The 15,119-nt window shown below is 37.9% G+C and overlaps 1 protein-coding gene across 6 annotated transcripts in view; it reads left to right on the top strand.

Moving 5' to 3' along the window:
* The window catches only part of aff4 (AF4/FMR2 family, member 4), a 103,816-nt gene extending 89,059 nt beyond the window's left edge, over positions 1–14,757 (top strand). For all 6 annotated transcript variants that reach the window (XM_080201365.1, XM_080201366.1, XM_080201368.1 and 3 more), the window contains 6 exons: positions 937–1,073; positions 1,198–1,269; positions 2,104–2,197; positions 2,296–2,339; positions 6,914–7,137; positions 10,499–14,757. In XM_080201365.1, the coding sequence (XP_080057491.1) occupies positions 937–1,073; positions 1,198–1,269; positions 2,104–2,197; positions 2,296–2,339; positions 6,914–7,137; positions 10,499–10,626 (699 nt within the window). In that variant the 3' untranslated portion in view covers positions 10,627–14,757. The remainder of the gene's footprint in view (positions 1–936; positions 1,074–1,197; positions 1,270–2,103; positions 2,198–2,295; positions 2,340–6,913; positions 7,138–10,498) is intronic.
* The last annotated feature ends 362 nt before the right edge of the window (positions 14,758–15,119 follow it).

Consider the following 15,119-nt stretch of genomic DNA (forward strand, 5'->3'; position numbering starts at 1 on the left):
TTCAAGTTATGTGTGCTTTATAAAAGGAAAAGGTAAGAAGGTATATTTTTGTACAGTAAATTCCATTTTGACTATGACTGTAGTAGCAGTACCGGAGCTTGCCTGGTCAGTGGGTCATGAGGAGTGGCCATGTGTAAAAAGCATGTGACCAGAAAAAGAAGCTAGAAAACTACTGAATTAAAGAATATCTTGTACAGTCCTCAGCACTTCTGTCCACTTGATGGGAACTTTTTTTTATTTAAGTGTTCTATGTATTTGGTGGAAAAACAGCTGTTTTATTTTTCCCCACCTCAAGGAGAACCTTGTTTCCTTTTATTTGTATTAATTTCTGGTGGTCCTACACAGTTATAGAAACTCTCAGGACAGAAGTGGGCTGCCTGGCTCTGAGTTATCCATGCAATCCCATTCTCCTGATTTTTGCCTAAGATTTTTGCCCTTCAAATACTTTTCCACTCCTCCCTTCAAATGTATTGTAGACTCTGCTTCCATCGCTATTCACAATGAAGAATCCCCTTTTGATGTATATCTTAAAATTACCATCTTTAGTTACTCTTCCAGTGAAAATAGTTCTTATCTGTCCACTTTATCAAAATCCTGTAAAAGTTTTGAACATTAATTTGAAAAGTATATATGATCTTCACTTCTAATTGGGAGAGCCCCAGTTTTTCTTTCCCCTTGTAATGAAAACCCCTCTTCCCTGATGCATATTAATGAAACTTTGCTAACATTTCCACGGCTTCACCTTCATCCCCAAATTGGGCATTAAAAATTAGGCGCAATATTTTTGCTGCTTAAACCAGTGTTTTCAATAGGTTTAGCATTGACTGTTTGCTTTTGTACTCTACACGACTTGATGAAACCTTGATTTTTTTTATATCTCTTTTGATTTATTCCATGGACTTCTGCTCTGACTGCTTCCTGTTTTGTCGATTGTAGTCGGACAGGTTTGAAAAAGCGGTGTATTACCTTGATGCTGTTGTGTCTTTCATCGAGTGTGGTAATGCTTTGGAACGTAATTCTCAAGAAGCCAAATCTCCTTTCCCTATGTATGCTGAAACTGTAGAACTAATAAAGTAAGTAAAACCTCTGAACTTCAAAATATCATTTTGTTTTCCCTATAATTGTATGTGACTGAGTTGCTTTTAAGAAAATCTGTCCCCTCTCTTTCTGTTTCAAGAGTTGTCTTTTTCTTTCCAGATACACTATGAAATTAAAGAATCATATGGCACCTGATGCTACAGCAGCCGATAAAAAGCTGGCAGTCTTGTGGTGGGTTTAAGTTATTACAGTCTTCTATTTAATGTACAGTCTGGATCTTAACACATTTGTGCGAGCTAGCAAGGATTTTTGTCAGTCCTAATCTTACTGGATTCTCCTGTAAATTTACTTGATGCTGTAATCGGCAGAGGGGTTATTTTATATGGGTGGGTTGTAATAATAAACTTGTATTTTTAATATTTCTGCACCGCATTTTAGTTTTATAATTACTTACAATCAGAGGTAATAATTATTTTGTTTTTATGCCTTCTAATGATGCTTTTGGTTTGCACTGGAGTTGAATGACATCTAAATACTATTAATAAGGTGTGGGAGATTATGTTGGACTTTCAACCTGATATGGATGCAGGTTGATGCCTGAAATCCCCTACAAGATACTTCAGTTTATAACAAGAAAATAAATGACGGGGATGAGACTGGAACTGACAGAATAAACTTGTCAGGGGCTCTTTACTCAAAGAGAGATGACTGCGGGGGAGACTTGAATCAAGGCCTTAAATTATGAAAGCATTTTGATGGAGAAGGTATTTTCAGTTGACGGCAAGTCTAAAATTAGGAGCTGAAACCTAGGATTGTCAGAAAGATATCTAAAAGCAAATTCAAGAGAGTGATTTGTCCAAGGAGCATTAAGAAAGTGGAACTTTATCACAAGGGATAATTGAGGCAAACAGATAAATAAGGGAAAACTAGTTAAGTCATTATTTGAATATTTAGTCCATGCTGAAAATTGATCAGAGTAGAAAAACATGTGCAATAGCAATTAATATGTAATAGTAAATTCCTCTGGTTAACAATGAAGTTAAAATTCACGTTATTGTTTTCTAGTCTCCGATGTCAGTCACTTTTGTACATGAGGTTGTTTAAACTGAAGAAAGACAGTGCATTAAAATACTCCAAAACATTGACTGAACACCTCAAGGTAAATTATTATGGAGCTTTTATACCCAGTTTATTTTACTTGGCTGCTATTAATCTAGATACTTCATTGCTGTGATATTAAATAATTTTATTTTCTAGAATTCATATAACAGTGCGCAGGCTCAATCACCTGGCGTAGGAAGGTAATTTATTTTTCCTGTGTGTATGCCTGTTGATGAGTGTGAATCATTCCTGTTATGTTTTTGAATCTGTCAACTTTACTTGGTTGTCTCTCTCACAGTGGATATTTTTAAATGTGCTAAATGGTATGTTTCCAAAAAGCAATGTTGACTATAAAACAATTGGCTATCATACTTGAATAATTGATGCTAATGAATTTTTACTGACAATGGTTAGTACCGCTGCCTCTCAGCAACAGAATCCGGGTTTGGTTCTGGCTTTGGGTGACTGTCTGTGGAGTTTGTGACATGTCTGTGTGGGTTTTGTCCAGGTGCTCCGATTGCCTCCCATAGTCCACAGATGTGTGGATTAGATGGATTGGCCATGCTAAACTGCCCCTTAATATCCAAGATGTGTAGGGTAAGTGGATTAGCCATGGCAAATAGGTTTCGAGGAAAGTGTGGGAGGACAATGGCATAGGCCTGAGTAAGATGCTGTTTCAGAGAGTCGATGTAGATTCACTGGGCTGAATCGCCTCTTTCTGCACTGTTGGAATTCTGTGATAAATCTATATAGGGATAGGGCTACTAAAGTATGAGCAAGATGTCTAACGACAGAGAAATTGCAGAAACATTAAAGCTAACTCTACCAAAGAGTAAGTTTAAGAAGAATCTTAATACAGTTGGGATATGAAGAAATAAAATAGTTGACAATCTAGCAAAACTAGGCAAATGAAACCCCAGGTCCAGATGGTATGTGCCCAGACAGAAGATAATGGCACTAGTTTACATACAATGCAAGAGTTAATAGTGCCAAAGAACTGATAGACAGCTAATGTTTCTGTATACAGGATAAGAGATGGAAAAAATACCTGGGACTTATAGACCAGTCAATTTAACATAATATAAAAATAAGTACCTGGAGATGCAAAATACAATATAAAAATTTTCAAAAAAATCTGAAAGGCTATTGTGCTTAACTACTATATAAAATTATTTGAAGAGATAATGTCTAGAGTAGCCAGAGGTAATGTGACACATCATATGTGGATTTCCCAAAGCTTCATACAATTTTAGAATGTTCACAGCAAAGAAGGTGGCTCTTTGGCTCATGGAGTCAAAGTGGCCCTCTCTGAAGGCAGTTCAGCCACCCTTTTACCATAACCCTGAAAATGTATCTGCAGGTGCTTATCCAGTTTGTTTTGAAAGCCTCCACCACATGTAGAAACTGCATTTCAACTCCCAGACATTATTGAGGCAAAAAAATTGTCATCATTACTCTTGGGTTTAATTTGTAGTGATACAATTTTGTAAGAACAAATGGGGCGAAGAGCAAAGGGGTCTGGAGGTATTCATGAAAAAAATGTAAATGCAGCATTTTCCAATCACTGCCATTAAACAATTTCCTTAAATATTCATCTTTACTCTTTAAATTCCTCTCTATTATGATTGCCACTGTAAGCTATTTTAATTACTTGATTTTTAAATTATTCTTTGATGGAATGTGGATAATGCTGGCTAGGACAGCATCCATTGCCCTTGAAGATGGTGGTGAGCCATCTTCTCGAACTTCTGCAATCCACGTGGTGCAGATACCTATTAAGAAGGCAGTTCCAGGACTTTGACTCAGCGACAGTGAAAGCATCATGATATTAGTTCCAAGTCTCGATCGTGTGTGGCTTGAAGTTGCAGTTGGTGGCCCCATGCATCTGCTGTCCTTGTCCTTCTAGGTGGTAGGAGTCACGGGTTTGGGAGATGCTATGGTGCAACTTGAAGAGAGTACACACTGCTGCCACTGTGTGTTGCTTGAGGAGGAAGCAAATGTTTAAGGTGGTGGGTGGAGTGCTAATCAAGTTGACCAGGCTGGTGTCAAGCTTTTAAGTGTTTTTGGAGCTGCACTCATTCAGGCAAGTGGAGAAGTATTCTATCACACTCCTGACTTGTGGACAGGCTTTAGGAAGTCAAGAGTGCATTATATACCACAGAATTTTCAGTCTTTGACCAGTTTTTGTAGCCATGATATTTACATGGCTGGTTCAGTTCAGATTCTGTTCTATGGTAACCCCCAAGGTGCCAGTGGGGGATTCAGTGATGGTAATCAATGCTGTTGTCAGGACCCTTTGCAGTATTCAGTGCCTTTACTATTTCTTGATATCATGTGGAGTGAATCAAATTGATAGAAGATTACTATCTGATGTTGGGAACGTCAGGAGGAAGCACCGATGGGTCCTCCACTCGGCACCTTTGGCTAGAGGTAGTTGTGAATGCTTCAGCCTTGCGTTTTATATTGATGTGCTGGGCTTCCCCATCATTGAAGGTGTGTATATTTGTAGAGCCTTCTGCTCCAGTTGTTGAATTGTGCATCACCATTCAAGATTGGATGTTACAGGACTGTGGAATTTAGATCTGATCCTTTGTTTTTTGGGATCGCTTTGCTCCATTATCATATGTTGCTTCCATTGTTTGACGTGCAAGTAGTCCTGTTTTTTTTTAGTTTCACATGGTTCACATCTCATTTTAGGTTCACCTGGTGCTGCTCCTTGTCCTATTCCACCCATTGAAGCAGGGTTGATCCTCTGGCTTGATGGTAATGGTAGATTGGGAGATATGTGGGCTGTGAGGTAATAGATTGTGGTTGAACATGATGCTGCTGCACAGCACCTTGTAGATTGCCCAATTTTAAGGAGTTAGATCTGTCTGAAATCTATCCCATTGAGCACGGATGTCGTGCCATGCAGCACGATGGAGGGTATCCTCGAAGTGAAGATGGGACTTCATAAGGACTGTGCAGCGGTCACTTGTACTAACACTGTCATAGACAGACGCATCTGTGGCAGGCAAATTGATACAGTCACAGTCAAGTAAGTTTTTCACCTTGGTTCCCATACTACCTACCTCAGACCCAGTCTAACAGCTGTATCCTTTAGGGTGCGGCCAGTAGTGGTGTTACCAAGCTACTCTTGGTGGACATTTAAGTTTCCCCCACCCAGAGTATATTCTGTGCCCTTACCACCTCAATGCTACTTCCAGTTGATGTTCAACGTGGAGCAGTACTGATTTATCAGCTGAGCAGAGTGCTGGTAGCTGGTAATCAGCAGGAGGTTTCCTCTCCCACGTTTGACCTGATACCATGATATTCATGGGATCCGAAGCCAACGTGAGGGCTCCCAGAGCAATCTTCTCCTGACTATATACACTATGTTGCCGCCTCAGTGGTGCCTGAGACATAATCATATTCATGGAATCATACCTTATAGCATCAGGCTATTGCTTGACTAATTTATGGAACAGGTCTTCCAATTTTGGCATACTGCGCCATTTGCATTTTTGGTGCCTAGGTCAATGCTGGATGGTCCATCCAGATTTATGCTGTATTAATTTTTCTGTAGTGATTTGACACAACCAAGTGGCTTGCTGGGCCATTTCAGAGGGCAGTTGAGAGGCAGCCAAGTTGCTGCAGGTTTGGAGTTGCATGTAGGCTGGGCCAGGTAAGAATGGCAGATTTCCTTGCCTAAACAATGTTACTGAACCAGATTTTTTTTTTATCCAGAGGTTTAATTACCTTTTAATTCCAGATTTATTCATTGAATTTAAATTCCATTAGTTGCCTTGGTAGGATTTGAGCAGAGAGAACCCCCCACCCCCCACCCAGAGCATTAGCTTTGGCCTCTGAATTGCCAGTAACATCACTTCCTCCTCTTAACTGATTTGATTGCGGGTGTGTAACAGGATTGCAAGGCATATCACATAACTAGCTTCTGAATTCACCACCATTCTGGAACACCTTTATTCTGACAAAATAATTAAAAAGCAACACAAGCTTTTAAAAAAAGGCTTGATTGCCTTGCATATGAAAACAAAACCTTCCTGAGACCCTGCTTAATTTAAGAATTCATGTACCGCAAAGAATTTTATGTTGTGATTATGTTTTTGCTATGGTTGTTCATTCTTGACAATTTCATTTTAAACATCACAATTATTGAAATAAAGTTTAAGTTGTAAGAAGCCCTGAGCCTTTTTAAACTGTGCCCAATGTTGAGTTTAAACTCTGTGACTTCAAGCCACATACGATCTGATGTGACTTCGCCCTAATGGAAGTTCTCACCACAGGTCTTTGGGAAATAGGTCAAAACCTTTCTCTAGAATAATGCCTCCATTTTTTTTATTCGTAATAAAATTACTGAACAACAATGCTATGCTGCCTGAAAAAGATAGAAAAGTTATTTAAGGGGTAAGTATTGGAAAAGCCGAAGAAGCCTTCTGTATCAGTCAACTCCAAGTATAATAATTTCTAAGCATCAGTGCCTTCTCTGCCATTGTGTGCCCCACTTAAGATTATGGTGCTGCTTGTCAAATAAGTTGCTGGTATTTTAATTTGATTCTCTTATGCCACTTGGATGAGGAGTCACAGAGAAGCTGATATCTATAGAATTTTTCTACAAAATAAACCTCTATCCTCAAGAAGATGAGGAAGGAAAGTACTAGAAATTAAACCAGAATTACTTAAATGGTTGACTCTGGAAGTTTGCTGTTTTATTTTACCATTTTTGAAGGTGCTTAAAGTTTTTTTTTAAAGTTCTTTTTCCCTCTTTACTTAGCAAAGCTGCAGGTACGCCATCTCCAGTCTCTCCCAAACTTTCTCCAGGTAATACTGGGAGTTACTCCTCTGGAAGTAATACTTCCTCCAGTAGTTCTTCTGCCTCGGTCACAATACCGCAGAGAATCCATCAGATGGCAGCTAGTTACGTTCAAGTCACATCCAATTTCCTGTATGCCACGGAAGTGTGGGACCAAGCTGACCAGTTGGGAAAAGAAAACAAAGGTAGGCTTTTATTTTATAGTATACCTGGTATGTTAGTAAGAGTGCAATATATTAATGGTGCCTGTGTTTAACAGGCATACAACGTAGAACTCTAGCAACTTGATTTATCAGCTTGGCATCAGCAGATATGTTGACCACTCCCTCAATTAAATGCCCAGCACTTACATATTATTAACGTGTAAATATGGTACCATTAGAAAGGGAAAATAGTTTTTTTGGATTCTGCAGTGCTTTTTGTTGTAAAGATGAAACCTAACAAATGTTGATACTGAGTCAGATAAGAAGATAATTAGAAAAGGTGAATGAAAGCTTGGTCAAAGAGGTAGATTTTATGGGCGATAAGGAGTAGAAAGCAGAAGGTAAGGAGGGAATTGCAGAGCCTAAGGCCAAGGCAGCTAGCTGAAGGAGGAGTGTAGATATCTTGTAGGATTCTTGGAGATTACAGAGGTAGAAGAGAGCCAATACCATGGAGGGATTTGAAAACTAAAATCAAAATTTTGATACCACAACTTTGCCAGAGCAGGGGCCAAAATAGGACAGTAGCATAGTCGTGATGTGTGAATGGGGCTTTATGTAGTGAGTTAAAATACAGGCAGCGGTGTTTTTGATAAGTTTAAGCTTATTGTGGATGGTGCAAAATGGGAAGCTGGCCAAATGAACGTTGGACAAGTATAGAGCTAGCAAAGGCATGAGTGAGGTTTTCAGCAGAAGTTGAGCTGAGGCAGGAGGTGAAGGTGGGTAATACTACAGGGGTGGAAGAAGGCAGTCTTGGTGATGGAGTAGATATGCGATTGAAGCTCATCTTGGGGTTAAATGAGACATTGTGCAGACCTTTTACAACAGCAATCTCAGAGTGGGGAGGGGGGGAATGGAATTGATGGAGGTTTCTGGCAGGGACCTTCTGTTTCCCCAGTATTCATTTGGAAATTTCTGCTCTTCAAGGCTGGATGGTGGAAAAATCAGAGGCCATGGATTGGCCGAGAGACTTGGTCAAGAGGCAGAGTTAGTTGGAACCTGAAGTCCTCAATTTAACTGATCTCAAAATAGCGAATGCTTTATGACCCTGGATAGGAAAGAGATTACAATTCCTAATCATTATCTTGTGATATGTGTGAGTGGAGATGATTTCTGGATGTCATGAACTGGATTTTGCGGTGCTGATGACAGTAAAATTTTCAGCATTTACATCTACTACTCTGCTGAAATTGACTGCAATATCAAGAAAATAGCATGGAAGTCCTGATGTTGCTGTGATTTGAGTCTAACCTCCTCCATATTGTAAGGTTTCCACAGACTGCAATCTCCCAGTGCAACGTGATTTAACAAAAATGTGCACTTCTACACTAGTAGTCTTGCTGTAAAATTGATGCTCGCCATTCACTTCCATCTGCCACAAATTGAGTTTCAATCTTCCCTTTTGTCCAATATAAAGCATAAGAATAGGTAGTCTGGAAATTCCATAAGTCTTTTGTGTTAGCCCATCCTTAAGCAATGAGATACGTGAATTCCACAGGTGACTGAGACACCCCCTTATGTCCCTACTTTGTTGGAAATCAGGTAGAAACTTGATGCTGTCTGTAGTCCACATGTCAGAAGTTGTATGATTTGCGCCACCGGCTTGATTGTGTCCAACTTTTAAAAATATTGATTGCAGATTCCTAATATGACATTCCTGTAATGGGCATGACAAAATTAAATGTAAAATTAAAGTACGTCTCAACAGCTGTCACTGTCGCACTTGCTCAAAAACCACATTTGTCCAGTGCACAGTCCCAAGCCTTTTTAGCTCAAATTTGTTAAAAATTGAATTTAGATGATTTGTTCTAACAACTTAATTAGCGTAGGAGTATAATTGTGGATGCTATGTCTACTATGGAATACTAAAAGATGACAAATCCCATCGGTCTAATGGTTTACACCCTAGAGTTTTAAGTGAAATAGTTAACAGAGATAGCAGATACATTTTATTTTCCAAAATTTCCTAGGTTCTAGAAATTGTACTGTAAGTTGAAAGGTACCAAGTGAACCCCAAATATTCAAGAAAGAAGTGAGTGAAAACACAACTACAAACCTGTTTGCATGTACAATTAGCAAATTGCTGGAATCCAATATTAAGAGGCACCAGAGCACTTATAAAATCATAATATGATTGGGCAAAGTCACTTACAGATGAAAGGGAACTCACAAGACAAGCTTTTGCTGTTGTGAACTCTGGCACAGCAATGGCTGCCGTGAAGCTCGGACTGAGTGCTAATTCTGTACGTTTGCACTATTTCTACTGGTGGGTATAGCCTAACAGATTCCTGCTACACAAAACTTGTGAAATAGCGTGTTTTTCTTTAAAAACCCTGCAGTTTAAGTACTTGACTCATACATCATCTCTCCCTCCCCACCCCCCTTTCGCTGTCACAAATATCTCTCACCCCCTTCACTCAAATTGAAGAACATAACAACATAAGGACATAAGAAACAGGAGCAGGCGTAGGCCATCTAGCCCTTTGAGCCTGCCCCGCCATTCAATAAGATCATGGTTGATCTGAAGTGGATCAGTTCCACTTTCCCGCTTTCTCCCCATAACCCTTAATTCCCCTGTCTATCAGAAACCTATCTACACCCCTACTTACTCTGGGTCATATCATGAAATTTTCAGGTCTCAAAATGGGGTCACTTTGAGGAAAACTTTGGGAAGCACTGCCTTTGGATTGCTAACTTATTCCTGGAAAATGCTTCATTTGGCCTATGAGACAAAATCAAGTCCACCAGACCTGTGTTTCCTACAGTTTAAAAGAATGGGAGATGATCTCATTGTAACATAAAATTCTCCATGAGTTTGATGGGTTAGATGTTGGGAGGATGTTTCCCTAGCTGGGGAGTCTAGAACTGGGTCACAGTCTCTGAATAAAGGATTGGCCAAATGAGAAGAAATTCCTTCACACAAAGGATTGTGAACTTTGAGAATTCTTGACTCCAGAGAGCTGTGAATGCTCAGTCATTGAGTCCATTCAAATCAGAGATTGATGGGCCCTTGTATACTATGGGATATGGGAAGAATGCTGGAAAGTGTAGCTGAGTTAGAAGATGAGCCCTGATTTTATTGATCTTGATTTTCTGCTTTGGCTGGATGGGGTGAATGACCTCCTCTGCTCTTATTTTTTCCCTCCTTGCGATAATTAATACCACATGTACCAATGGGAAAATAAGTTGAATAGTACATTTGTACTATTGTGCAAATGAATACTTGGATTATTGTTTTTTAAATTATCTTGCTGTTTTTCAGGTAAATACTTAGAAGTTTCAGTAATTGTTAGTGCTAATAATGTTAATGAATGAAATTATTGAAAGATTGTTTTCTTGCTTACAGACTTTTTTGTGGAGCTGGATAAAGTGATGCATCCTTTGGTGTTCAGCAGTAGCAGTATGACTGATCTCGTACGCTACACTCGTCAGGGTTTACATTGGCTCCGACTGGATGCTAACCTGTTACCATGAGCTTGGAAAAGGTGGACAGAAGACCTGAAAAATCTGTTGTTTATTTTCTCAATCTTTTCACGTCGCTGTTTCCACTTTTCTAATTGTAAATAGGCTCCTGACCTTTTACAGATCAAAAATTATGACGAGTTATACGCTGATTAAACTATTTTTGAACACAGTACATATAACTATTTTTAACGCTTATATGACACTTCTTCACAAATATCTCAGAAAGAGCTTCAGAAGCTTTTCCCAATTATGAAGGATCATTTCTTTCTGTTTGCAATCATGTAAACACTGTGACTAGCAACTTTTACATTACACTAATCAAGCAACCAGAGCTAAGAAAACCAAGTCATCTTACATGGAATCTCCAATGCGTACTTTTGTGTTTTACTTTGTGTTCTATTTAATAGTTCCATAGACATTAATAACAACTATAAGGAATGCAAGAGTTTGCCTACCTTTTGAATACTGTTCAGTTTCTGAGCTGAATCAGAAATTATCACAGGGTATATTAAGAACTCAATTGTGAGAGGCAATAGTATGTTCAAGGCCAGACTTCCTTTCCAGGTTAGGTGCTGTGACCTACTTGGGAAGTTTACTTAATCCACGAAAGTAGAAAGATGTGCTGTGCTGTAACTGTGGTTTACAGTTCTTTGTGAACAGCATTGACTTTCTAGCACAGTTGGTATAATTATGAACGGATTTATTGCCAGTTGACCATTTTAAGACATTGTAATGTGAGTACCTTACTGCATTCATTTTTGAATGTTGTGTACTGGATATGTGAATTGTCTGAAATGGTTTAGTGTAACATTTGTACAGAATGCATGCACCCTTGTACAGGAGATGTACAACATTCATATGGTTATAGTAACCTGAGATGCTGGACAAATGAGTAGCAGCTGCTTGCATCACCAACACAGCTTACCCTAACTTCCAAGTATCTGCTGGTCTGCTTCACTAGGTGAGCATCTTATCTAAACCTACAGTGTATATAGACAGGAGTTAGCATTGAGAAATGCACAGCTGGACAGTACCAGATATGAACTGACATCCTTTACAGTGAATACTGTGTTTGTCGGAAATGCTTCTCGTTTAACTGAATGTTTTTTAAAGTAAGAGTGGGATGTGCCACAGCTTAAAAAGTACTTATAAATATAAATAATTGATCGAGTTTCTATGTATTAAATTTAAGATCTGGGGACTCGAATTACCAATGCAACAATAATTATGCATCAGACTTACACCACTGCTTTAAATATCATTGATTAACATAAATGCATTTCTTTAAAACTGAAGCAGTATAACCAAGTTTGCATTTTCCATGTTTTTGTTCCATGCTCTTTGGGAGTTTGAATCTGCCACATCAAACATACTGGGTGTGCCTTATACATCTCTTGTATTTCTCCCCTGGTTTGTTTTATATTTACAGTAGTTTACAAGGTGCTACATCAAGCATTAAGGCTGTGTAATGATGTAATTTTGAAGAAAGCTAATTCGAGTTGTCTTCCCCATCTCGGGTCATGTTGTGCTGTTGAATGTTGGTATAGTTTGTGTCTACAACTGCCAGATATCTATGTCACTCTAAAATGATTACACTAGTGTGGGAAATAATTTCTGAGACTAAACAAAATATTTGGAGGGGGTGGGTGGGGATGCAGAGTGCAAGCATTCTTGTAATCTGCAGCCAGATGAACTGGAGAAATATAGCAGCCTAAAATAAAATCTATTTTACTGTAACTTTGTTTTAAATCTAATTAACTTTGGTCTAGAAATATTTACCATGTTGAAAGTTTTTGTTTTAAAACTATTCTGCCAAGCTTTAAAAACAGGAAATTGTATACTTGCCATTTTCTAGCTTTATGATTAGACCACAGTCAGCAAATGTATAAGTAGTTTAAAACAAAGGAAATTTATTTGGGTGGGTTATTAATCTAAATCAGGCCATCTTATTTATATATTTATTTTTTATTTTGGGAGGCACATTCTAAAGATGTTTTCTGTTAAGCTGCTTTTAAATATTGCAAAATGGATTTCCTGCAGAAAATCCACCAATCTACTTTGAAGTGACATCAGTGTTGCAAGTACGTGGATGTGATAGAATGTGAATGAATTGCGGAGGCTTACTTTCCCTTTTCCCAGAAAGACTACTTGTTGAATGTTTCCAATATGCTTGATGTGGAAAGACCAGCCTGATTGTGTAAGGTGTGTCCGATGTAACAATCGGCCTCTGCAGCACCATGAATTAAGAACAGGGAATTTTTTTAACATTGGGAATAGACAGGAATATATTTTTTAAAACTTAAAATGGCAACCGTTCATATTCTTAAGAGTTTCATAATGGAGCTGGATGGAACAGCTCAGCAACCATACTTTTCCTCACATCTGTTACTGCCGAAATGCCTTTGTGTTGGTGGCAAACTTTGGAGAAGTCAAACAAATGATACTTGGTGTAATCAAAAATGAGAGAGCCACTTGTTATAAACTAATACCTGCAAAGTAATCTGTAATGTATTTTCCAGTGTCCATTCTGTAGAAACTGCTAAATGTATTGAACCACATGGAATGCCCATTGAACCACTAACTAGCAGTCTTCCTGTCCAGTGGTATCTAGAGAGATCCTCAAACGTCATTCAGCCCAATTCCAAAATGGTTTCAATCTTTACTGTTGTTGTCTTGAGCTATGTGTATGTGATGTTAATACTGAAGGTGTGTAATAGGTTTGTGTTCGATACAATGTCTGCGCATAAAGTATCAAAAGTTTTTAAATGTAATGTGCATTTCTAATTATAAATGTTTATTTGATAGAAATAACTGACCTTATAATATTTTATAGTATTTATTACTGTAGATGTCTAGGTCATCTGGACCTTTTAACAAGCTGTTTGCATTTAATGCCTCCCTATGAGTTTGTACTTTCATTTTCAGAATCCAAAGATGAACAAAATTTACTGGAAACTATCTTCTCCTCATTTAGCTTCTACAAAGTATTTTTTGTTTTTTTCCAGTTTAGTGCTATAGACCAATTCGTCAAAACACATTGAACATTCAGACATAAAAATGACAAATATTTGAAATAAATTTAAAGGGAAGTGATAACTATGAACACTTTAGTATGCAGCTGACTTTTATATGTTCCTATAATATTATTTAAACATGTTCTGATCAGTGTTTATACCTCACTATTGTTCTCAATTTGCCTGTGGCTTTTTCAATTTTAATTTGGAGGATTTCCTGAAAATTAACGTTTTTTTCTTTGCAAAGTTACTCTCTCAATGTTCAGTTGATTGCTAGATTGTTTAATATTTCTTCTCTTCCCCAATCCACCTAAAAACAAATTGTCGGTACCAGTAATGGAAGAAAAAATGAAGTAACTTGAATGCTAGCATTTTTCATTGTTTTGGAGGTCCTCAGAGTAACTGCCTGTATTTTATTTGAACAATATAAGTTCATGGAGTGTTATCCCCGTCAAATAAATGTATTACTAAATATAATTAGTTAATATAATTTAGTGTATGTAACTTACAAAATGTACCTTTTTAGAGTTTATGGGAAATGGACTACTTTTAATTCTAATTTTCTTTTAAATATGTTCCAAATAACTTGTTTGCTTATGATTTATAACACTTGCTTATGTTGACTTATACAAATGGAGGTGAATAGTGAACTCAGTGAGTAAAAGCTTTATAACTGTGGATGAGGTTGCTCTCTAACATAGTGCCATCTTTTGCAGTATACAGTACTTTGGCTCTACAAAGGGTACTGCAGGGTCAAGGTTGTCTCAGATATGACGCATTTGCATTGGGAAGTATTTGTAAAATAATGTGGTTATGGCAAGTAATGCATTGTATAACCTGAACTTTGGGCTTCTGTAAAGAATATTATATATTTCCATCATAATGGAAAAGGGTTTCTAGCAAATCTAGATTGTTGCAGCTCCGCTCTGTATTTTTCAACTTCAGCCACAAGTTGCATATTTTTAAGGAAAATGGGATTCACGTATTTACTGTGTATAAAAAAAAAACACTCAGATTCTTGTTAATTATTCTGTCAGGAAAGTAGATCTGCTTTGTATAATGCAAAATTGTTAACTTTAGTGAACTTCCAGTGAGCTTTTTCTTTAATAAACTTTTCAAATGCTGACTAGTCTTTGTTTTTATTGCATCTGTGCTACCATGCATGTGAAGGCTGAAGTCTTTCCATCAAGCTACTTTGCTGAAATGTTTCTCTCTTCACCCTTCCAATTCACCCATGTACACATTAAAGGGTTAGAAAATGTGATATTTAAATGTCTTTTGAAGGATAAGTATGGCAAATTTTGGGAACCTTGAATAACGAGATATCGCGAGCCTAGTCAAAGAGAAAAAGGAAGCATTTGTCAACGCTAAGAAGCTGGGAACACACGAAGCAAGCGTGGAATACAAGGAAAGTAGAAAGAAACTTGAGCAACGAGTAAGAAGGCCTAAAAGGGGTCATGAAAAAGCATTGGCCAGTAGGATTAAGAA

The sequence above is a fragment of the Carcharhinus amblyrhynchos genome, chromosome 13 (assembly GCF_965287045.1).
Source record: "Carcharhinus amblyrhynchos chromosome 13, sCarAmb.v2.hapA, whole genome shotgun sequence".
In the NCBI taxonomy this organism is placed as follows: domain Eukaryota; kingdom Metazoa; phylum Chordata; class Chondrichthyes; order Carcharhiniformes; family Carcharhinidae; genus Carcharhinus; species Carcharhinus amblyrhynchos.